The sequence below is a fragment of the Myodes glareolus genome, chromosome 5 (assembly GCF_982192425.1).
Source record: "Myodes glareolus chromosome 5, mMyoGla1.1, whole genome shotgun sequence".
NCBI classification, from domain to species: Eukaryota; Metazoa; Chordata; class Mammalia; order Rodentia; family Cricetidae; genus Myodes; species Myodes glareolus.
Genome location: NC_142030.1, coordinates 101,015,538 through 101,041,994, shown reverse-complemented (window position 1 = coordinate 101,041,994; position 26,457 = coordinate 101,015,538). Strand labels below are relative to the sequence as shown.

At 37.8% G+C, this 26,457-nt stretch overlaps 1 protein-coding gene across 2 annotated transcripts in view; it reads right to left on the bottom strand.

Moving 5' to 3' along the window:
• The window catches only part of Dpp10 (dipeptidyl peptidase like 10), a 723,175-nt gene that overhangs the window by 96,755 nt on the left and 599,963 nt on the right, over positions 1-26,457 (bottom strand). For both annotated transcript variants that reach the window (XM_048443790.3, XM_085688334.2), the window contains exon 8: positions 6,529-6,649. In XM_048443790.3, the coding sequence (XP_048299747.3) occupies positions 6,529-6,649 (121 nt within the window). The remainder of the gene's footprint in view (positions 1-6,528; positions 6,650-26,457) is intronic.

Sequence of the window (26,457 nt, the reverse complement as noted above, 5' to 3'; positions counted from 1 at the left end):
GTAATAGTTGGTCAGTTCACTGCATTGTCAATATTCCAGACAGACACCATTATTCACTGTTGTAATACTGTGCTCATATTTGACTAGTAAATTAATTCTATAGATGTGTATGAATGTCAGAGAATGATCCCTTAAAACACATGATTAATAATTTGGGCATGATTAATCTTGTTCTATATACCTAAAGATTTTCTTTATTTTAGTATATATACGCGTGTGTGTGTGTGTGTGTGTGTGTGTGTGTGTTGTGTGGTGTGTGTGTTTGTATGTGTGGTAACATAAGTGAAGGTGCCCACATAGGCCTAAAGAAGGCATTAAATCACCTGAACTTAGAATTACAAGTAGCTGAGGGCTAACCGATGTGCTAGGAACCGAACTCAGGTCCTCCAGAAGAATAGCTAGCTCCCTTAACCACTGTGTCATATTTCCAGACCTCAGTCGCTCTCAAAACAGTTTAAAGTTCCAGAAATTTTTCTCTAATAAATTAAGTAGTTGATGAGGATTTTCCTTTTATATAGCTACAGATATTACACATATTTATACATTACTCTTTGATCTTATTACTCCATTATCTCCCTTAGTTCCATCATTTCAAGATGTTGGCAGCTGTATGCGCTACATTCCTCCTGTTTTAGTCAATTTACAAGTTCTTTAAAAGAAACTTTGATGTAGTACCTTTGGTTGTATTCCCATATCAAATCCAGAGGTGTTTATGGGTAACATTAGATTTACTTTCAATAAATATAATATTAAAAATTGTCTTATATTTTGGAAATTTTTGCACATTTCTCTGAATTTCAACAACTCTTCAAAATAGGTTTATATTTTCTTATGAACTGAATGGTTATAAAACTAGAAGGAAAAAGACTTAAGATGACACTCTGTAAGGCGTATAAGGACTCCACTTAGCATCTTTGGGTATTAATACTGTGCTCACAAACTGGCCTAGCAGGGAACAGATCATGTCCCATCCTGAAAATTTGTAATAAAACCACATTGCTTTTCTTTAGAGACAAGGTGTTGCTATGTAGTTCATGTGGCTGGAACTCACCCTATAGCCAAGAAAGATTTACTTTCAATTTCCCTGTCCTCCAAGTGCAGAAGCACACCATGCCACCCGGCTTGAAGCTTTCCTTGTTTTTCATGTGAGCTATCTTTATTCCTACCCACCATGGCCTTTAGAGAAGTCAAGTTTTAATTGAAGAAAAAACGACAATATGCTATGCCCCTTCTGAGTCTCCCAGATATAGGGATTTAGAACAGAATTGCTTTCTGTGAAGTCCAAGAAAGGCAAACTCTGCTACTCCAGGCCACATGTCATCAAAGTTCTCAGATTATAAAGAGGTGTGTCCCTGACTCACAATCTGGACACTGAAGAGGGAGAAGGCTGGAGTGTAGAAACTGCTGGCACGTTGGGGAAGCAAGGGGACAATGAGAAGCACAAGCTAGGAAAACCAAGGATTGCTTAATCCCCACTGCCAAATCCTTTGAAATGGTTATTTCGGTAGGGTTCTTGTTGGAAATTGGGTGAAAACTGGGCAACTCATGGACAGTAGTATTCAGAGTCTTTGGTTGAGGAAAACCCCAGAGACCTTTGATGGTGTAGGAGCCAGAGCACAAAGCTTAACCGAATAGCAAAGCCTGTCATTGTACAGATTACCTTCTGTAATGTGTCGGGTCTACAGTGTCATCGGAAATGAGTCTGTGACCTATGTCCTTATGACCTTCTTGGACTTCACCACACTGTTCATGAGCAATTCAGATTTGTAGATTATTTACTTGCTTATTTATTCTTTATCTATACTATGTATAATATATTTGCATTATATAATTTATTTATGCTGTTTATATTATTTATTTCAATATAAATCATATTATATTTTCATTGATTTTTAAATTTATTACTTTTTGTTAGTTTATTTGCTGAAATTTATAAGCACATTTATAATTACATTATTTATCTGTCTTTTATACATCAATTATATGCAATTTGGGGTTTTATTATGACATTTTCATATATGTACAGGGTTTTATGTATCCCAGAATGGCCTTACATTCACTCTGTAGCTGAGGATGACCTTGAACTCCCAATCTTTCTCTCCCTAACTCCAAGATGCTGGGATTACAGACAAGTATCAACATGCCCTCTTTATGTGTTGGAGACCAATCCAACGGTTTTCTGTGTGATACAGTACCACACAGAAGTACTGTACTGTACTAACAGATTTCCATCCCCAGTTGCAGAGTTTGTTTTCATATTAAGTAAAAGTTTTGAGGACTGGTGAGATGCTCTACAGGTAAAAGTACTTGCCACCAAGCCCCATGACCTGAGTTTTGTCTCTAGAATCTACATAGTAGAAGAAGAAAAACAACTCATACAAGTCATCCTCTGACATACACACACACTATGGACATTTTGCACACACACACACACACACACACACACACACACACACACACTAAATAAAAAAGTAAATCCAAAAATCATCTTTAATATTAATTCCTAAATTTCACAAAAAAATGGAATGGTTATGGTCTCCATGCAGCTTCCCTAAGAAAGTCGATGTCTCAGTCCTCTCAATCAGTGTTCAAGCCTGAGAAACAAACCTATGGGAGGGACTTCGCGTATTTACCTTGTTAGCTTAAAATAATCACAAGGTGTCACCCATCATAGCATGCCAACAGACTGTGAAATGTCTATACTTACACCAACCCCTCCTCTGAGATAGCCTCTCCTTGTCTCTGCTCTCTCACTGTGTCCGACCCCACTGTTCATTAGCGACCCAAACCCAGAGCAATAGACTCATTCTTCGTCTTTCCTCGTGCACCCATCTGCTTAGCCACTAAGACCTAACTATGCTACTGCCTCATCGATTTTAGAATTTTCCCTCCCACTAACTGCTTTAGCCCCAGTTTTATGACTCATTATCTCCTGATTGAACAACGAAAGTATCTTACATAATAGCTGTTCACAAGTCCCTTCCACCATTCGACCCACACTCTACACTATCACCAAGTGACCTATCTCTGCAGGAGAGCTAATCTTATCACTCCCTGCTTGACCAGCTTCTCTCATCTCCCTACATACCAGTAATAAAATGCCCAAAGTCTCAGCTCATTGTTTCAGGTCACTGTTGATCTTGGTTCTTAGTGACCTCTTCTGTCTCATTTTACACACCATTGCTGTCAAGGCTTTGAAATCCCCAGGGCAAACACCTGTCCATCCCTTCTGTAATTTTGCAAGCTGTTTTCTAGGGTTAGACTTTTCTTCTCATGTGCAATTGTGTGTGTGTGTGTGTGTGTGTGTATGTGTGTGTGTGCGTGTGTGTGTGTGTGTGTACATCCTTGTATGTGCATAGTTGTAGAAGTCAGAGGCTATTGTCAAGTGGCAGTCTTCATCTCCCTCATTTTGCATAGGTTTCCCTTGTTCACCCCTGTATACTGCAGACTAATTGACCATCAAATCCCAGATACTCTTTTGTCTCTGTCTCCCATCTCTGCTAGGGGCACTAAAATTACAGATGCATGTGGGCTACCACACCAGATATACATGGCTTCTGGTGATTCTAAAGTGGATCCTCATTTTTGTTGATCAATGGTTTTATTTATATCTCCAAAGGCCAATACTTCTTATTCTTTCAGTATCTACTCAAGGGGCTTTCTTCTTGGAAAATATTTTGTAAATAACTAGAATGGGCTAAGACTCACAACATTCTTCTTTACAAACCTACATTTATTATGATTGAAGGACTGGATATGGCTTTTTTTATCTTTCAGGGTCTGCTGCAGAATTAAAGATGTTTTGAATACAAGAGGCTTCTCAGAGTCTATTTTTCCAGACAAAGCTATCCCTTAGTTTCTGCCTTCTAGAATGACTGAAGTAGCCAGACTTGTTCTGTTTTGTTCCTCAGCATCTCTAGTAACTTATCTTTGAGAGAGAGAAGTAGAAATTAGCTTCCAGAATTCTCAGCAGAGAACTAGTTTGTTATGGTGTGTGTTTAGCTATTTGTTTTTACTCTTCCAATCTGTAATTACTTCTAATACTGTCATTCACCACAGCTCTCACTACTTCTTGAGACAGTGCTGGGTGTTAAATAGTTTTCCCTGATGCTTGCATGTATATGAAAACCTATTATGCACACACATACATGCACACACGCCTATATACATACATGTATATGATGTGTGTATAAATGTACACTCACACGCCAAGACCTCAACCAACTACACATATACATCTAAATTTGACTCCAACTCAATAAGACAGCTCTACTTAGTAACATCATTTACTGAATGTAAGGCCCTCAAGACCACATGGTCACTTGCACATGGAAGTAGTCCTGGACTACTAGAATACAGCTGGAATACAGATGGCTAACAGTAATTACCAGTGAGTGAGAAGATGGATGAATGGATGGATGTTTGAATGAATTGTTTTTATTTGAGAACTAAAAATATCAGCATGCTATCATACTACTGGGAATACAAAGTAACCTGTAAGAGTTTTGTGATAAGTAGATACTTTCCCAGGACTGTTTGCGATATCCTTATCATACTCTATATTTTCTTTCCAGGCGATTACTGAGAATGGAATTTAAGCAGTGATGTCTAAGCTGGTAAGATGGTTTAGTAGGTCAAAGTGCTTGCCACCGTGAGTTCCATCTCCAGACTCTACATGGTAGGAGGACAGAACTGTTTCTGGCAAGTGTTGCCTGACTTCCCTGTACAGGATGCAGCATGTACACATCACACACCTCTCTTTCTCCTCTCTCTCTCTCTCTCTCTCTCTCCTCTCTCTCTCTCTCTCTCTCTCTCTCTCTCTCTCTCTCTCTCTCTCACACACACACACACACACACACACACACTAAACAAATATCACAAAATTTTAAAAAGTGTTTTTAGATACCACATATTAGTAATTGAACATTGATGTTTACTGAGGTTTTTATTTTATTTTATTTTTAAAGGGAATGCACCATCTCTAGAAATTTCAAATTACTGAAAAAAGTTACAATTATTGACATATAGTATACAGTTATTATATGTCTTTTACATAAATGAGCAGTTATAAGCTAATATGTATGCACACATATATGATGTATGAACCATTTAGTGTCCTGCTGTATTGTCAACTTTTGAAACAAGTATTTCCTTGTCTCATGTTGAAGCAGCTGTATACATGAATTATCAGCAATATTGGTCTAGAAAACTTAGGAACTCCCATTTGTACAGAGGTGACACAATGTATTAAATATGAAAGGTTTTACCTAAATGTGCTTGGTTACAGAAGATAGTAAAATACTTTCTAAGTGAATAAAAAGATAATATATAGACCAGAACATTAGAATTTGAAAAAATTTGAGATATGAAACTGATTTTGTCAATTATTCTTATTCTTCTTACTTTATAACTTGTGATCAAGTAGACTGACTCACCTTAAATCTTGACATAGTTAGACACTCTTTGTTGAACAGTTGCAAGCCTAGGTATTAAACACAGACCTGATCTCTCATTCTTGAGCACAACTAGCGAATAATTACTCCATGTGCAAAATCGGACAGAGGTTTTTATTGTCTAATTATCTTTGATATGCTCAGTTATTATCAAATATTGATTTAGCAGTATCAAAACATCATGAATTAGACCCCATTTTTGTCCCCATGTAGCAATTATTAAAAGATGGCAGAATGTCCCCAATGGAAAGGACTAAAATCAAATGGTAATTTTTTAACTTTAGCTTTATAATTTTAAAATATTATTTATTTTTTATTTTTCTGTATAGAGTTTTGTTTGCATGAGTTTATGTGTATGGTGTGCATGCAAGAATCCATGCAGGACAGAAAATAGTATTAGATTTTTTTAGAATTTGATTTAAATAGAGTTGTCAGCCACTCTGTAGGCTAGGACCTGATCACAGATCTCTTAAAAAAGAATCAGTTTCACTTAAGCGATGAATCATCTCTTTAGATCCTTATTTTTATGTTCAATAATGTTCATGTGAGTGAAGATACCCATGAAGTTGATGTCTCTGGCACTGGCATTACAGACGATTGTGAGACCCCTAATAGCAGTGCTAGGATGGGAATTCAGGTACCTAGGAAAAGCAGTTCAGTCTTTCAACCACCAAGCCATCTTTCCAGTCTCCCTTGAGCAATTTTTAACCAGTAGGAATTTGCATTTTTTTCCAAAGAGAAACAATTTTTCCACCTAATTCCAGAGTGATATAACCATCTACATATAGAAGTTACGTGTCATCAGCACTGACACTGGTTTAGCTCAGTGTAAATATAGTCATAGGTATCCACACATATCTACTCACCATAAAGCATGTGTGTAATATACATGAGGATATGAATCACAGCCAGGCAGCATGTGAGCACATGCAATAAAACAGCATGACTGTTTTGTAAAGAAATGAAGAGGAGAACGAGAGAGGCAATGGACGTCTGTAACAAACAGATATTTCTTGCAGGTTTTATACACAAATATGTCATTTTGCCCTCTGGAAATTAGAATTGTCCAACTCACCTTCATATAACCAGTCAGCAATACCATTAAAAACAATTCCTTCTTTTCCTGAAGATGTCAGTCGTAAAGAACTGCTCTTGATATCAGGTTGATAGTAGATATTGTTTTCAAAAATATAAATCTGTATTAGGAAAGAGGAAAAAAATAAAACCCAAACATGTTAATATGCCTTTCTTAAATGTTTGTGTTAAGGTATGAACCCTGGATAGCTAATGGTTTTATTCTCTACCTGCTTTCAAACTGATATCATTTCATGTTTATATTCACACAGCAGTGAAAGACTAATACCTATATATATATATATATATCCTTCCTTATCTTATCAATATCAGGCTGTCATTTGGAAATTTTGGCATGGCCTTTCTGCTTTCAAATCTATATTTTAATCAAGAATATTTCATCTACTTAATAATGCTTGTCTTATACTGCCAAATTGTTTTGGCTGTGAAATGATATTTTGCAAATTCAAAGCGACTGATGACTGCCACTAGATGCTGTTTTAGTAGCACCAAACGGACTCCTGACTCTTTGCAAAACTTCAACATGAGGTCTTTGTTTCTATATAAATGTGTTTGATGATCAATAAAATAATCTTGGGAAATTCTCACTGTTCTGTCCATATTGACTTACATGATCGCTAATGACAAGCAGCAATAAAATTCTTTTAAGATGGTAAACAAAACGCAGCTTTCCATAGACCCATAGCCTTTGGCAACTCCTTCTTCAAGAGAGTGAAGGGGCTCTAGCAGGCCCTGGCATGCAAGCATGGCTATATCAGGCATTGCTCTTTTCCTGTTCCCTCTGCCTTGCTACAAACCCCTAGATTACATTCCTAAAATTTGCCAAGATCTATTCCCTCATTTGGTCACTTCCTCCCCTTAAAGTTAACCACTGAGATCCAGCTATCAAACTTTGAAAGTACAGTGATTTGAAGCTTCCTATTGGCTGCCCTAACTAACCTGTCCAATCAAAATTAAACACCTTATCATAACAGGTGTTTTTCCCTTTTTCCCTTTATAAACCATTTGCCTATGGGACATGTCTGTCACAAAGGCAGTCTTCTGTCCCTCCAGGTAAAATATCCACCCTCTGTTGTTCTTTTCCCTTCTCTTTCATCCCCAAACTCCTGTTTTTGTCTCTCTGGGGGTAAGTAAATGTCCTTTGGGCTGAGGACTTAGTCTTGTAGTTCTTGTGATGACCCTGGTCCTTTCAGAGCATGGTATTAATAATATAGCTTGATGCTAGAGCTGAAGAGTGAGATTTTGGGTGCATGTGTCTGTGTTTGAAGCTAGAGGACAGCTTTAGGTGTCTTTCCCAAAAGTTGCATGTATTTTTTTTTTGAGACAGTTTTTCTCACTAGCCTGGGACGTACAAAGTCAACTAAACTGACTGGCCAGAGATACCCATTGATCTCAAGATCTCTACCTCCCTCGACCTATAATTATAAACTAGGTAGCATGCTCAACTGTTCTTAAATGGGTGACAACAATTGAAATCAGGTCCTCATACATACAAAACAAGTGTGTTACCTATGAAGTCATTTCCCAATCCGCCAAAGAGTCTTAAATTGACCATATCAATAAGTTTCCCAAAATAATTTAAATCATAATAGCTCCAATACCACAAAATGATGTCTTTTTTGTGGAAAATTTAGGATAAAATTACTAATTATTCATTATCGAAAATGTCTTTAATGCCAAATATTTGAAATTGCTCGTCCTTTCATAGAAAAACATTTCTTCAACATATGAGTGGCGAAATTGGTAATTATATCTTCTAATTGGTGTTTAAACAGTGAAAGATGACCCAGTACTGTCTTTTCTTCTTTCTGCCCTACCCAGGAAGGAGCAGATGCTACTTTTGCAGGATCTGTCAACATCCTGAATATAACCAGTTTCCCATCCACAAGTAAACTTAGATGTTGCAGAAAGAATCAAGAAATGAAGTGATGGCTTTAGTATAGTATAGTATAGGTACACATTATGAAGTACAAGCTGCCCTTTCATTCATCTTCTTCCTGCTCCCACCTATTTATTTCCAGGTCTAAAGCAATGTGACCACCATACTGGTTAAGAAATGAACTAAGATGTGATGGGACAGAATGATCACCATGTCAATAGTCTATAGTTATGGATTCTACTAGCAGCAATGTTGTATTGTGTTCTTTGCTGTTTTCATAGAAGCATTGTCTCAAAGTTTTAGCTTGCTTAAAAGAAAATAAGAGTGTCAGTACAGTGGAACTATAAATCCTGCTCCAGGCCTCTGATTCCCAGTTCTGTGCTGTGCAGACACACATTCACAAACCCACAAGCACACATAATTAAAAATAAGAACACATTCTTCGAATCAGTCTCTACTGCTTGTAATGGTGTTAGAGGATCCATAAAGATACATTGCAGCTGGGAGAGTGTTTGGACTGTCGTCATTGTAGCTTGCTGTTGGAGAAAACATGTAAATAAAAGCAATCACAGATGGCAGCAATTGCCAACATGGAAATTTTAAGAAAGTTGGTGGCAACACTTTTATCTATATAGAATGCTTCAATCATACTCCTACCTACTAGTACATATTCAGCTTGTATCTAAGCATTGAGTTTTTTCAACAGCATTTAGCACAGAATTGCCTTAGTCATCTGGAAATCCTCTTCTTTGTTCTTTCAAATCAAGACTAAGAAGTTGTCTTATGCTAGGCATTGGTGGTGAATGGCTTTAATTCCAGCACTCAAGAGGCAGAGACAAACACATCTCTGAGTTTGAGGTCAGCCTTGTCTACAGAGCAAGTTCCAGGGCAATATAGAGAAACACTTTCTGAAAAAATAAAAGAAAAGACAAGAAAAGTAGTTGTCATATTGTTCTATTGCTAAGAAGAGACACCATGATCAAGGCAAATCTTATAAAAGAATGCATTTAATTTAGGGCTTGCTTACACTTTCAGCGGTTTATTTCATGATCAAGAAGCATGACAGGGGGCAGGAAAACATTGTGTTGTGATATGGGATTCCCCTCCGTATGCTGTGAATCTGTTTTATTACCATAGGTTAATAAAGAAATTGTTTCAGCCAATGGCTTAACAGAATAAAACCAGACAGGACATTCAAACAGATATAGAAAGAAAGTAGGTGGAGTCAAGGAAAAGCCATGTATCTGCCAAAGGAGACAGATGCCCAGAACCTTCATCAGTAAACCACAGCCTCTGGGCACTACACAGATGACTAGAAATGGGTTAATCTATTATATAAGATCTAGTTAGAAATATGTCTGAGACATTGTCTTAACACTGCTGTAATCAATATAGTTTCTGTGTGATTATTTGGGTCTGAGCAGTGGGAAATGAATTAGCAGCCTCCATTTACAGTGATGGAGGAGTAGTTGAGAACTTTGCATCCTGATCTACAAGCAGAAAGAAAGACTGGACCTGGCATGAGCTATTGAAAACTCAAAGCCCACCTAAATAACACAATGGGAAACATGAGCCTCTAGTTCAGGGTAAATCATGATAGAGGATATCTGACTCTCTCTATTTATCTCCCGTTAGAGGCTCCTAATTTACTCAGGAACTCTTGTCTTTTTCTACTACCCATGTAGATTATATCTATGTATGTCCCTCTTAGGGTCCTCATTGTTGTCTAGGTTCTCTGGGATTGTGATTTGTGGACTGGATTTTTTTTTTCCTTTATGTTTAAAAACCACATGTGGTGATTGTCTTTCTCGGTCTGGGTTACCTCACTCAAAATGCTTTCTCGCTCCATCCATTTGCCTGCAAAACTCAAGATGCCCTTATTTTTTTCTGCTGTGTAGTACTCCATTGTGTAAATGTACCACATTTTCCTTATCCATTCCTTGGTTGAAGGATATTTATGTTGTTTCCAGGTTCTGGCTATGACAAACAATGCTACTATGAACACAATTGAGCACATATCCTTGTGATATGACTGAGCATCCTTTGGATATATACCTAAAAGTGGTATTGCTGAGTCTTGAGGAAGGTTGTTTCCTAATTTTCTGAGAAATCACCACACTGAAATCGAAAGGGGCTGTACCAGCTTGCATTCCCACAAGCAATGCTGGAGTGTTCCCTTTACACCACAACCTCTCCAGTATAAGTTGTCATCAGTGTTTTTTATCTTGGCCATTCATACAGGTGTGAGATGGAAACTCAGAGTTGTTTTGATTTCCATTTCTCGGATGACTAAGGATGTTGAATATTTCCTTAAGTGTCTTTTAGCCATTTTAGATTCTTCTGTTGAGAGTTCTCTGTTTAGGTCTGTAATCCACTTTTTTTATTGGATTATTTATTCTTTTGATGACCAATTTCTTGAGTTCTCTATATATTTTGGAGATCAGTCCTCTGTTTGATGTGGGGTTAGGGAAGATCTTTTCCCATTCTGTAGGTTGTCATTTTGTCTTGTTGACCATGTCCTTTGCTTTACAGAACTTTTCAGTTTCAGGAGCTCCCATTTATTAGTTGTTTCTCTCAGTGTCTGTGCTACTGGGGTTATATTTAGAAAGTGGTCTTCTGTGCCAATGCATTCAAGTGTACTTCCCACTTTCTCATCTATACAGTTCACTGTGACTGGATTAATGTTGAAGTCTTTGATCCATTTGGAATTGATTTTTGTGCATCGTGATAGATATGGGTCTATTTTCATTCTTCTACATGTTGATATCCAGTTATGCTGGCACCATTTGTTAAATATGCTTTCTTTTTTCCATTTGATATTTTTTTGCTTCTTTGTCAAAATCAGCTATTCAAAGGTGTGCTGATGAATATCCAAGTTCACTTCTAAGTAGCACAAAGCCATACTTCTAAATTGTCCTAAAACAATTCCACATAACAGGGACCAAGCACTCAAAAATATAAGTCTATGGGGATGTGGGAAGGGATTCTCATTTTAACCACCACAGAAGTGTAATTACTAGGACCACAATGAGGTTTTATTCTAATTTTTGGAGGAATTTACACTTGTTATCTAGAGTACTTTCCCTAGATAAATTTGTACCAGCAATACATATATTTGACAATTTCATATCACAGTCAGCACCTGTGTTTCTTGATTGATTAATTAACTAGTATTTATTCAGATATGAGGCATGATCTCTTTGTTGTTTAAATTGGTATTTCCTTTTGATTAATGAATACATTTATATTTGTTGATTAATGAATACATTTATATTTGTGTGTAGATTATAAATGCTCATATGTCAGTGAATAAATTGTCAGTGTTAATTTCAGAGATTAATGATATCTGTGATGGCAAAATTAATTTGGCACATAAGTTAATGGACAACAGATCTTTAATAATTATAAATATTAAATATTTATTTCCTTTTCAATTTTGTTTGTGCATATGAGAGTATGCATATATGAATATGGGTGTCAGTAGAAGCCATTTTGAGCTGTCCTGTGTGGGTGCTAGGATTGAACATAGGTCTTCTACAAGAGCAGTACACACTCTTCACCAATGAACCAACTCTCTAGCCTCTTTACATTCCTGGAAGAATGCTATCTGGTGACAATTAGTGTAGCCACCAATCTGATGACAGGAGAAGGCCACTTCATGCACCTTCTCTACTATTTATTACTAGTAGTCTTAGCTAGGGTCATCCTTGTAGATTCCTGGGAGTTTCCCAGGGACCAGATTGCTCCCTAACCCCCAAATGGCCCCCATCAAAATATATTTTTCTTTATTCTTCACATCCATCCCCCAACCCAATCCGTCATGTTTGCATACCTCCATCCACCCTGATCCCAATTCACAAGATGTCTTCTATTTATCCTTCCCAGGAAAATCCAAGTGTCTTTCTTTGAGACCTCCTTATCTAATTTCTCTGGGGCTGAAGATTATAGCCTGGTTATCTTTTACGTTATATCTAATATCAACTTATTAGTAAATACCTTGTTGGTCTTTCTGGGTCTGAGTTACCTCACTCAGAATGATTTTGTTTTTTAGTTCCATCCATTTACCTGCCAATTTCATGATGTCATTTTTTTTACTGCTTAGTAATATTCCATTGTGTAAATGTACTAAATTTTCTCTATTTATCCTTTAGTTGAGGGGCATCTAGGTTGTTTTCAGTTTCTGGCAATTTTGAGTAGTGCTATGAACTTAGTTGAACAAGTGTCATTGTGGAATTATTGAACATTATTTGGGTATATGCCCTAGATTGGTAAAGCTGAGGTAGATTGATTCCCAATTTTCTGAGAAATTGCTATATTGATTTTCATAGTGGCTATACATGTTTTCACTTCTACCAGCAGTGGAGGAGTGTTACCCTTGCTCCATATCCTCTCCAACATAGGCTGTCATTAGTCATTCTTATAGGTATAAGATGGTATCTCAGAGTTGTTTTGATCTTCATTTCCCTGATGGCTAAAGGTGTTGAACAATTGTTAATTGTATGTTAGCCATTTGAAAATCTTTTGAAAATTCTATGTTTAAATCTGTATCCCACTTTTAAATTGGATTATCTGGTATTTTTATGTCTAGTTTCCTGAGTTTCTTATATATTTTGGAGATCAGTCCTTTGTCAGTTGTGGGGTTAGTGAAGATCTTTTCCTATTCTGCTGGCTGTTGTTTTATGCTGTTGACAGTGTCCTTTGGTTCGAAGCTTATCCATTTCAGGAGGTTATATTTATCAGTTGTCAATCTCAATATCTGTGCTACTGGTGTTATATTCAGGAAGTTGTCTCTATGCCAATGCATTCAATGCTACTTCTCACTTTCTTTCAGCTTCAATTCAACTGCAGTTATGTTGACGTCTTTGATGTACTTGGCCTTGAATTTTGTACAGGGTGATAGAAATGGATCTATTTGTATTTTCTACAGTCTGACAAACAATTATGCCAGCACCATAATATGAAAGCATCACCGGGCAGTTTTCTGACATAGTTTCTGATTCAAGTTTCAATTTCAAGTTCCTACTTGAGTTTCTGCCTTGATGTCCCTTATTAATGGCCTATGATTTAGAATTGCAAGCCATTAAACCCTTTCCTCCTCTAAATTGCTTTTGGTCATTACATTTGCCCAGTATCAGAACAAAACTAGAACAATAACCTGTTGTATTTCTTAAGCATTTATGGTGTAGAAAACTAAACATTTGTTTTAAAATAAATAAAATATTGTGTTTGGGATCTACCTCATTGTATAGAATGGTATTCATGAAGTCCTAGGTTCAAATTGCTGCACTATATGTAATCTGAATTGTAACTGCATACCTGTAATCTCAACACCAAGATGATGAAGGTAGGAGGAATACAAGTTCAAGCCAAGAAAACAGAAGGCTATAACTTTTTTAAAAAGAAACAAAAGAAAGGGAGAGAGAAACAAAAGAAAATAATTTTGTAACATGCTATTTTGAAAATTAGCTATATGGAAATTTTGCAGTGATTAGGCAAGAGAGATGGCATACATTCACACAGACACACATAAAGATAGATATTATAGGCACTCGATGATTTATGACTACATATAGGGACAAATATCATACTTTCTTTAGAGAGAAAAAACACAATATATGAACATCACTAAAACAAAATTATAACATGCATATGTACTCGCATGGATCATAAATATTGTAAAAATTCATCACCTTGAATTTCATCATACATATAAGATGATTTTTCAAGACATAATATTTAGGACTATTGTGTTTGTGTGACTGTATGTGTATGCATGTATGCATATGCATATAGGCATGTGCAAAAGTCAGCTGAATTAACTACTGATGGAGTTATAGGAGATGAAACACCTGAACTGGGCTTTGGGAGTTTAACTCAGGTCTTCTGCTAATGCAGCAAGCACTCTTAACTATGGAGCTATCTCCCCTTTATAGTCAACTAGCTGTTAGTTGTATATAACTTAGTAATTCTATTTTGCTACAGAATCATCTCTGGGACAGAGAACAGTCCAATCAAACCACCCATCTCTGACATTCTCAAAACAAGGTCTTTTTGCAGTAGTTCTCATTAGCTAGCCTAACACCTGGGAGTTGATTTTAAATACCCCATCTTTTTTGAATACATACAAATTCCTTGAAATATTTGTCATGTTTCCTTGATGGATCAGATTTTACTAAATATTAAAAGAAAGTGTTCTTTCCAAGCAACAAAGAACATTACATTTAAAAAAAATTAAAGGAATTACTGTTTAATTTCAAGAAGTAAAAAAATCAAGAACAAATGGAAGTCTAGATTGATTTTTATAGCTTAGACACCTTTACTATCATAAAACAGTACAAATAAACAAAAACTAAGTGCTTGGGTCTTATAATTAAAATAATTACAAAGATGAAGGAAAAAATAATAATTCTTATTAAATATATAAAGAGAAAACAATGCTGATGCACTGCTTAGGAAAGGCGAACTCCTCTGTGCACTTTCTAAATCTTACTGACTTTTGGCAGGTCTGAACATCTATAGAACAGAAAGCCGCAGAAACTCCACTCCAAAACATATGCCTTACAGATGTGTGTTTGGATGGATTGACACTTCAATCAATAGATGGGCCCATTTCTGTATTTGTTACATTCACTAAATATATATCTTGATCTGGTGATATATCTCAACGTGTATATCTCAATGTGTAGCATACACAAATCCCTTGGATTGATCCCTAACACAGTGTAAATTACAAGTAATGGTGTATGCCAAAAATTTGAACACTTGGGAAATAGAGGCTGGAAAATCAGGAGTTTTAGGTCATTTCTAGCTATATTGCAAGTGCAAGGATAACCTGGGTTATACAAGGTCATTTTTCAATACTAACAAATACCAGGATAGATCCAAAACCATGGATACAATTTATGAGAGCAAAATTTTGAACTCAAAGTTATGATCGCCAAAGTAAGAAAGCAGTAAGAGGCTACAATAGGAACTCTTGGGGATTTGAGTCATGTTGCTTTTCTACTCTCAGCATCATCTGAATGGGATGTTAAAATGTTCAGCTCTAAATACTTTGCTGGTTGCCTGCTGAAATCAGTTTAAAGCAAAGGAAAATGTTGCATGGGATTTATTAGTAGTTATCATTCACTTTAAGTATGACCATGAAGAATTGCGTCAGTATTTCACTGAAAGCCTCAATGTAGCCATCAGCTTTTCTCTTTATGAAATCCTGTTTCCTTAATTTTCCAGTATGTGATAAATTCTCAATGTCCATTTCTCAGTGCTAAGTCAAGCTATGAGCACAAGTTAAATAGTTTGATTACCTCTGACATCTGGCCTTTAATAAATCTCTCTGTTGGTTATGAAGTACTACATTCATTTTGATATAGGACCATCTCTGGGACAGAGAATAGCCCAATCAAATCATTCTTGTCAACTGGGCATCCATCTCTGACATTCTTCAGATAGGGTCTCTATGCAATAGTTCTCACTCTTCACCATGTATGACTTTTCACTCAGGAAGCTTATTCAAAGTGCCGCCCTCTGACAACCTCCACCACATGGCACAGACTTGCAAACTGTGAACTGTAACTTTCTGTGCTATAAATTCCTACTTCTGAACTTTAATTGTTCCACATTCCCAATTCTTATCTTTTACACATACACTTTTTTCAGAAGAAAAATGGATATCAGATAAAAGTCAATGAAAAGGCCAAATCCTCTCTACTCCAGTCCAGAAAGTTCACCTAGCTTCAAAAAAACCATACTATGAATAAGTTGTTTCACTGGAAAAAAAGAATAATGAATATATTTTTGGTTCAAATAAATAAAATGGAATCCATAGGATAGAATCTTCAGATGTATTATTACTATAAAATATTCCTTAGTATAAATCATTCTCCGTGACTTGAGGAGGCTATTACGTAGGTGTTTTGTGCTCATTTTCCCCTCTGTTTTTCGTTATTTCACTGTTCCCTCACTACACCATATACTTGACTTAATTCCTTTTTTATTACTTAATATGAACCAAAAGCACTAGGTATTAGACTAATCCTTGGGTATTGTAATACAGAAAAAAAACATAGAATTTGGTAGGACTTTCCAATGAAATATGACTTAGTCACTTTTCTCATTGCTGTGACAAATTACCCGATGAAAAGTCAACTTAAAGAAGAAAGTATTTATTGTGGCTCCAGTTTCTGGCTGTGGGCCATCATGGTGCAGAAGGTATAGCGGCAGATGTGTGAGGCAGCTGATTATGTTAAAAACCCAGTCCAAAAGCAAAAATATAAATGTTGATATGAATGTTGGTGTTCTGCTCATTTTTTGCCTTTCTATTGAATCCACTACTACAACCCAAGCTGCTCTCATTCATCTAACAACCTCAACTAACCTAATCCAGATACTTTCTCAAGGACATGCCTAAAGATTTGTCTCTATAGGTATTCTAAATTCTGTCAAGTTGATAACAATATAAACCGTCACAAGAACACAGGAAAATTACTGTAGATATGATAGATAATAATACAGAAAATCAGAAAGTACCCAATATGAATGACAGCAGAAGTTTAAGTAGAAAATAAACATGAAATTAAATCTAAGATTTTAAATATTAAATATATGTGGAGAAAAGGAATACTAATAACATATAACAATTTTCAGTAGTGAATTCAATGACAGTTTTCCATGACCCTATAGGAGAAAGAAAGAGAGAAAGAATGAAAGAAAGGAAGAGAGAAAGAAAGAAAGAAAGAAAGAAAGAAAGAAAGAAAGAAAGAAAGAAAGGAGATTTGTAGCTGCTTTGTTTTGTATTCGGTGCCCAGGACTGAGAACAAAGCTTTGTATATGTGAGGCAACTGCCTTCCCATGTAGCTATATCCCCAGACCCTCAAACGAGATTTCTGTCAAAGAGACTTAGGGTTACAATCCTTCCTCCCCAGTTCAATCTTTTGATGATATTGAACAGCAAGCAGACTTCAGCCTTCATTTTCATTGTTTGTAAAGAGTCGGTCTAGTCTTTCTCCCAGAGGTCTACAACTCAAGCCATGGATCCAGATTGGTGCAATCCTTCAGGCAGGAATGGAGATATTTTAAAGAGACATTTTGTGTCCCTCCATTTGACTACCAGATTATAGAGACAATGAACCTCAATGGATAAAATTTCCATAGATATTTGGTTTTTTAATTACTTATGAAAGACCTGGATAAATCCAGATACCCCTAGCAGGAAAATAAAGCCAAAAATCTAGCAGGAAGAGAAGAATCAGAAATCTAGGATTAGCCAGTTTCAGGGTTTCAGAAACTAGCTGAAGATAAAGGTAGATTGTAATCTTGAAAGTAATCTTGAGAAACAGGGAGATTCCCCTAGTAATTATCACCCCCTAGTAATTATCATTCGTATTTTTAGAATAGGAACTAGCTGATTATGACCTTGAGAATGATCTTGAGAGGCAGGGAGTTGCCCCCTTGTAATCATCACTGGAATTTTCAGAATTTTCTGTGACACCCTCTCTGCCCCCCTTTCAGATTACTGGGCTGCATGGTTTCTTCCTATAAAAACTACTTCTCCTGGTCACTCGAGGTTGAACTCTTCCCCTGCGTGGGTTCTGAGTCTTGGTCCCAGTACACTGGTTCCCATCTTGTCGTTTTGTCATTAAACCTCATGTGATTGCAGCAAGGATGGCCTCTCGTGAGTTATGGGGGGGGGGGGGTTGCGTTATCCCGAGGCTTGAGTGAGAGTCTTCCAATATCGGGGGTCTTTTACTTAGATTACAGTAATTGGGAACCTGAAGAGATTGTTCAGTGGATAAAAACATTTGCTGCAAAAGCATGAAGATTAGAGTTCAAATCCCCAGTACCCAAATAAAAAGATGTCAAAGCTGCACAAAGCTGCATTAGGGGGATGTGAAAGGTCTTTGGGGCTTACTGACTGTCAGGTGCAGTGAGATGCCCTCTCTCTAGGGCATAGTAAGGAATGATAGAATAGAAAGCCTAACATCTCCTCTAGGCTTCAATGTTCACATACCACACACACACACACACACACACACACACACACACACACACACACACATACACACACATACACACAGTTCATTAACTGCCTTTTCTTCTGCCTTTAGTTGAATGTTGCATTCTATGAATCCAGTGTGTTCTAGAATGTGGGTAAGAACTATAACAGTCAATCCTAAACCAAACAGCAGATTACATATTGCTTTGTAAATCTCCCTCCCTGAGGAAATGGAAAGATGTTCCTGAGAACCAAAAACATCAACAGTCCGCCAGGGTCTCCCTCAATGGTAGCCATAGTTGCAGGTTCAGGCCTCTTACCAGATTTTGAGGTGGTATTCAAATCAGTTTTTCCTCAATATGTCCCTAGTGTTGAAAATTGCCTAGCTTTTTTGCCTTCTGCTCACCAGACAATTTGGCCTTACTATCCTCCAAATACAAAAATTCCTTCCTAGAGGAAAAAGATTAGGGGAATTCAGGAAGAAAACAAAACTCCCACCTTCCAGAAAGCTGTAACATACAAGCTTCACAGTAAACCAGCAGAAACAATAGCTAGGGAAATCCCTGGGCTACCTGCAGACTTTCACGCCTGCTGAGCTGCCTTCAAGCAATTCAGAATTCTAGAGATGTTGCTTTCTTGAGTATCACCCACCCTGGAGTGAGTTTTGCGATTCAGCTGTCATCAATTTATCTATGTTCTTGTAGGAAACTTCTTACTTACAACCCTGCAAGCAATCTCAAGAAACTCATTAGTTCACCAAGCTGACCTTCGGTAGAACTGTTACTTTGGTCAATTCTTGGCTCTCTATCTGGAAAGAACAGCCATTTTCTCATGTCTCCCCAGGAGAAGTCATGCAACATTTCCCAGTGGCTCTGAGTAAGTGGGAATCCATTTCTGTTACCTTCTCATACGTTCTTAATTAGCAGGTGGCAGGCAACCATTTAAGCTTGATACCCTCAGGCTGGGAAGTTTTTTCCAGGTTGCAGGCTGGCAGTTAGCTAAACTGACTAACATCTTTCGCTGAGATAGATGACCTCATGTTTACTCATCTAAGGGTCACCAGAACGTATACGTCCTACACACCTAGTCACGGAGGTTAAATAATTTGTTTTCAGATTTGTATTGCAATTCTGCTTATTTCAAATGGAAAGCCCAAAACTCTTAAAATAAGAGTTTCCACTACAGAGGGTGGAGACAACTGGAAGAAATTCTCATATGCTTATCAGTGAGTTTGAGCCTAATGCTTTCCAGTTTATGGGCATGCTGATAAGAAAACAAATTGAAAAATGCAGAAAGTGGAACCGAGCTTGGCTATCTCCCATGCACATTTCTCCCACTACTCCGGGCTCTTTATTCTACTTCCTGCAATTTCAAGTCATCCTTGGCCACAAATGAAGTAAAGTTCGACATTTTTTTATTGAAGAGAAGAAACATTCAAATACTTCTTTTCCTATATCCTTCAAAATTATTGGGTACTTGTAAAAATAATGGTAAAATACTAGGCTCGGTCATGGAAAACCTATGTCCAGAACTGTACTATTAATTTTCCTATTGTTTTGTGAGCCTAAATGCAGTTAAACAAATGATGAGTTGAAGATGGATATCACTTAAATTTAAACATATTGGGTGGGTTAGTCTAAACAAAGTTGAATATTATTTTGTTACCTCCTGAGGTTCTCCTGAGTGGCTTGTCACTTGCACTTGTATTTCTCTATATGATAAAACTAAATAGAATCTACCTGTGATTTAAGAATAACTATAATATGGTATACTAAAATTATTTTTGATAGGGAAAAAGCATGAGAGAAGTAATTTAATCCAGAAATTTAATTCTTGGTTGTATTGGTTAGGGTTCTCCAGAGGAACAGTAGTTATAGAATGGAAAGACTGACACACAGACAGATGATAGACAGACACATAGATACATAGATACAGAGATAGATGAATACCATATATATGAAACTTATTAGAATGCATTAAGTCTGTGATCCAACAAGTTTAACTGTGGTTCACTTCCATGAGAAATTCCAACAATCCAGTAGTTGTTCAGTCCATGAGACTATATGTCCTGCCTGGTATTCAGTATACTCAAATATTGAAGAAGTAGGCTCTAATGCCAGTGAAGGAGTGGTCTTGCCAATAATACTGAGGGAAAACAAGCAAATAGAGCTTGTCCTTTATGTACGCTGCAGTCAGAAGATGTGGCCCCGATTAAAGGAGAATCTACTAACCTCAAAAGATCTGAATTAAAGGTTTATTTTTTCACCTCAAAAGATCTGGGTTAAAAGTGGGCCTCCCCATTTCAAATTATGTAATTAAGGAAAAAAATCTCAGGATGGGTGTGGTGGTGCCCACTTTTAATCCCAGCATTTGAAAGGCAGAGGCAGGTAGATCTCTTTTAGTCCAAGGCTAGCGTAGTTTAAAAAGAAAAGAGAGAAACAAAGGAAGGGAAGAAGGAAGGGAGGGAGAAGGAAGGAAAGAAGGAAGGAAGGAAGGAAGGAAGGAAGGAAGGAAGGAAGGAAGGAAGGAAGAAAAGTCTCCCCCAGGTGTGGCCTCTCCTTGGGTTTTAGTTAACTACAGATGTAGTAACATTGACAACACACATTACTGAGTCATTATCTTACCTCACCTACCACTTCCTTTCAATATAGATATTAGCTGTATATGTGGACATGCTTGTAGAAGCCAAAGGGTAAATGCCCACCTCAATCACTTCTCCACTTTATTGCTTTTGAAGCTCACTGACTGGCTAAGCTAGTTGGACAATAAACCCCAGATGTTCACCTGTGTTCACCTCCCCAGTATTGGGATTATAAACCTGACCCCCCAAAATTGTTTTTCTGCTTATTTGTTAGATAGGTAGATAGATAGATAGATAGATAGATAGATAGATAGATAGATAGATAGATAGATGGATAGATACTGGGGATTTGAACACAGTTCTTCATGCTTACATGGTGATTACTTTTCAATTGGATACATCCCTCCAACTGAGATTCCTTCTTAATAACTGTATGTTAATTCTGGAGAATATTTGTCTGAAGATGAGTTGCACCTGAAAACTAGTGGAAGATCCTCTTTCTCTCCCAGTCTGTTGAGCATCAGGTTGAGAGGGCAAGAGGCAGTAGCAGTAGCAGAAAGATCTGTACACAATTGATGAGCATGAAAGAGACAGCTTTCCAGGGGACAGACTTAGCTTTATTCCAGAGTATAATGAATGTATAGAATTGGGTAGCCTGGAAACAAACCCTAATTTGCAATCAGTGGCACGCTCCTGTCATAAGGCTCCTGTAACATTAGGGTTGGCTTGTTAGGGTTTCTGTCCCACCCGGTACCCACAGTCCCAAAGAAAATCACACAGAGATCTCCATAAGCTAGAAAACTGATTGGTCCATTAGCTCCGGCTTCTTGTTAACTCTTGTACCTTACATTAATCCATTGTTCTTATCTACATTAGTCACATGGCTTGGTACCTTTCACAGCAGGGCAGGTTACATCTTGCTTCTTCCATAGTCTGGGCAGGACTGCAGAGGGAGCTTCCTACTTACCAGAATACTCCTGTTCTCATCGCTCTACCTCTACTTCCTGTCTGGTTGAACCACCTATACTTCTTGCCTGGCCAATCAGTGTTCATTTGAAACATGATTGACAGAATACACACAATTCTCCCACACTCCCACACCATTTCCCTCTCTCTCTCTCTCTCTCTTTTTAAATAAAGGAAAATATCCATAGTCCATTTGTTGGGAATGTGGGCATAGTATTTCATGCTATTTCTGGCTGGTTGGGGGTGCTGATAATATTATGGGGACCTAAAGAAAATTTAGAATTATGATCAAGTCCTGACTGGAGTATCCTGTGAGGCTTGGTCATCTCAGGCAGCAGTCTTGGATCTGTTCTGGATGTAGAACTTAGACATTTGGGCCATCTGTTCCTACTGTAGATTTCTCAGGTGGTCTTCCTTGATCAAACGTGATTTTTCTTAATTCAGAATGAATCCACAGCCTCTCATTTCCTGTGGAAACAAAAGTAAAATCTCTTCTCCAAAGTAACATACATTTTGACTTCAATTTTGAAGTAAAGGTATTTTTAAAATACCTATCTTGGATTAATTCAGCAGCATTTATAAGCAAATATTTTTTAACAGCTGTTCTCCTTCCTCAGCATTCAAACAATTCAAAGAGAGCATAATAGCATACAGTATCAAGATTCTCTGTGTATTTTCCATCTTTATGCAGCTTTATTTAACCTCTATTTCTTTTGTTTTTACTTTTACTTTTTGAGACAGGTTCTCTGTATATCTTTGTCCTGGAATAACTCTGTAGACCAGGCTGTCCTTGAACTCACAGAGGTCTGTCTCTCTCTGCCTCTCCAGTTCTGGGATTAAAGGTGTATGCTACCGCACCTTGAACTCACAGAGATCTGTCTGTCTCTGCCTCCCAGGCATTGGGATTAAAGGCCTGTGCAACCACAACTTGAAGTCACAGAGGTCAGTTACCTCTGCCTCCCAAGTGTTGGGACTAAAGGTGTGTACCACCACACTCAACTACTCTATTTCTTTCTTTTTAAGAACTTTAACCTTTTTTTTTCTTTTACGCCTGCATATATTTTTAACACAATGTAAACCATTTAGTGGTTTTCTTCATCTTTGAATCTCTTTTTACTGTATATCTCTCTTTTTCTGACCACATGAGTCTTTATGGAGAGGAGTAAAGTCCTGACTTTGATGGCTAGATCCAACCCATTCCTTAGCTTTCCAGCCTCATGGCAGAGGTACCACTGGAGCCATTTTTATTGCCACAACTTTGTGGCATTTCAAAGTCCTTGCCAGCAAGCAAGCTGCAGTATTCTGCTCACAGACCACACTCAGTTGAACTGCCTGCCTGAAAGAGACAGAGTTTGCCCTGGCATCATGGCCCAGAAAGTTGGCATTTTAAAACATTCCAGCTTTTTTCCTGCTATGGCTGAAAACCAAAAAGCATGCGGTCAGCTTTTCATCAACAGTGGTTTAAGTGTTTTCTGTCAGGACCTCTTAAAGAGCTGCTGGATTTTGCAGCTAAAGCTGAGTAAGGAAGCCTCTCTTAGATGAGAACATTTGCTTGCCTCAAGCAAGTAGAGCAGACCCAAGGAATTTGTGCTACCAAGAAAAATGTTTTACTCTATTCTTTTCCAAGCTTTCTCAGGCTTTCTGTGGATGCAGTTATCCATGTGGGTGCCATTCTGTAACATGAAGGCTGGTGTGTTGGGGTTTATGTCCTGCCCAGTTCCTGATATCTGGCAAGTCCCAAAGAAAATCACACAGATATCTCCATAAGTTATAAAACTGATTGTCCCATTAGTTCAGGCTACTTATTAGCTCTTATGGCTTATATTAACCCATTATTCTTATCTATGTTAACCACATGGCTTGGTAGCTTTCACAGCAGGGCAGGTTACATCTTGCTTCTTCCATAGTCTGGGCAGAACAGCGGAGAGAGCTTCCTGCTTCCCAGAATACTCCTGTTCTCAATACCCCGCCTCTACTTCCTGTCTGGTTAACCCACCTATACTTCCTGCCTGGAAAATCAGCGTTTATTTGAAACATGATTGAGAGAATACAGACAATTCTCCCACACTATTTCAGTTGGTAGAGCATGAGACTCTTAATCTTAAGGTCTTGGGTTTGAGTCCCACATTGGGCGCCACTTTTAAAAAGAGTGGCAGGCTGCTTCCTGTAGTCTGGCTCATGGCCACCTGACTAGCTAGCTTATACCCCAAAATAACAACACACATATTGTATTCATTTAAACACTTCCTGGATTATTATATCTAGCCTCTTCTTGGCTAACTCTCACATCTTGCTTTAACCCATATCTAGTCATCTGTGTATCACCGCGGGGTTGTGGCCTTTAGAGAAGATTCTAACTTATGTCCATCTCGGACTGGAGCTTCATGGCATCTGCCTGACTCTGCTTCTTTCTCCCAGTGTTCTATTCTGTCTACTCCACCCACCTAAGGGCTGGCCTATCAAAAGGCCAAGGCAGCTTCTTTATTTAACCAATGAAAGCAACAGAAATACAGAAGGAACTCCCACATCAGGCTCCTAGCACAAGTCTTAGTTTTCATATGTGCAGCTGGGGAGCCTTCTAACAGGGTTCTGTGGCAGGGTTTAAGCTAGAGATAAGTTAGTAGTCTGGTTTAGAAACAGCTTTCAGATGAGGGCAGTAGTCCAGGTCCAGGGACATTCTCCAGATAGGGGCAGGTAGAGGCAGGAAATTTTGATTGAGGGATAGAGCCCCATGTTGCTGAGCTATTGAGATAAGCTGCCAGTCAACAGGGACAATGTGACCTCTTCCAGTCAGCAAAAATCTTTCAACCAAAATTTACTAGGGAGATATTCATCTAGATTTGGAGATAAAAAAGTTAAGGAAAGTTCTCTGAAAGAATCTCACCACAATTTTAGAATCTTCCGCTTTAGTTTTAATTAATCTGAAAAAAATTTTCTAGACCCTTTTGTACAATAGAAAAACAGAAAGTCAAAATTGGCAGCCATCCCAAAGCTAATGTAATAATAACAACCTAGACACAAGGAAATCTCCAACCAAACCCACCAAGGTCTTTTCAGGTGGGTCTTTTGGTGATACAATAGAAAATAAAGCAGAGAAAATCATGTACTCAATTACAGCTGTTTTCTTCCACTAGTCTTTTGTAGGAGTTGAGTGCTCTTTCCTAAGTTTGATGTTTATAATATTATTATGTTAGAAAAGACAAAAAAGAGAGTGACAAAAATACAGAATCAGAAGGCAAAGACCTGGTTCAGTGGTTAAGAGCAATTGCTGCTCTCACAGAAGTACCGAGTTCAGTTCCCTTGACCCAACTTCAATTAACTCACAACCATAGAGGATGAGCATCTTGAGGTATCAGATAATACTTGGCATTTGTAAGTGAACTACTGGGAAAGGATGCTCTAAAGCCACAGTGGGAATCCACTGTGACAAAGATGGGAGAATCATAGAGAAGAGAACCCAAATCTGGTGGGAAGGAGAGTGCTCATGTCAGTGAACACAGTGAAAGAGTTGGGAAGGGAATGTTGACTTGATAAATAGCAAAATTAAATGAGTCTTGAAGTGATGGCAAAGCAACAAAGGACCAATTGCTATTAGTAACATTCTCTCACTCTTTCTGTCTCTCTCTGTCTCTCTCTCTCTGTCTCTCTCTCTGTCTCTCTCTCTCTCTCTCTCTCTCTCTCTCTCTCTGTGCATTTTCAAGTTTGTGTGTACTTGTATATGTGCTTGTGAAGGCCTGTTTCCCTTGGTTCTTAGTACTAACAGTATGTATTAAATATTTCCAATCCTCCCACACAGTCTTTACCAATAACTTTAAAAAAAATAACTCTTACCCTTCTCCAAAAAGATAAACATTAATTTTAACCCAAATTAAGAAACCTTGACTTCTATCTGGTAGGTCATCTTTACTCCCCTAAAGTCCTCACATTTTATTTCCCCAGTCTAATCCTGGATTTGTTGCCTACTCTCTACTGTGCCAATGTTTCTCTCTGCCTTCAGTATCCAGTGGAAGACATGGACCTCCTACAGCTGTCTTACTCTGTGAACCAAATCAAGTACATAGGAGGCTGGAGTGGCAAAAGTTGGCGCCAAAAGCCTAACATTTAGAAAAAGGTGCAAAATTCAAAAACAGTGACATCACAAAGCCATGAGAAATATTCCCAGCCAAGATGGCACTGAAGGGGAACAAGGGGGTGAGGAGACCTGACATATTTACAAAAGCAATGATTCGAGTTAAAGATGGAATAAGATGACATAAAATGCCCCATGCCCTTCTGATCTCCATTAGGGGCTATAGGAGCTACAGCTCATGCGGACGACTGCTGATGTCATTGGCTAATTCCATTTCTGTTTCTTCTGGGGTTTGTGGGTTTTTGCTTTGTAAATTGCATGCTGTAAGAAAATAAATGAGTTCCTGCTTGTCTTGACTCCCTTCTGCAACTGATTGTCTCCAGTCCTGGGGGCTGGGTGGTTAGCAATGCACTTCCCCTCCTC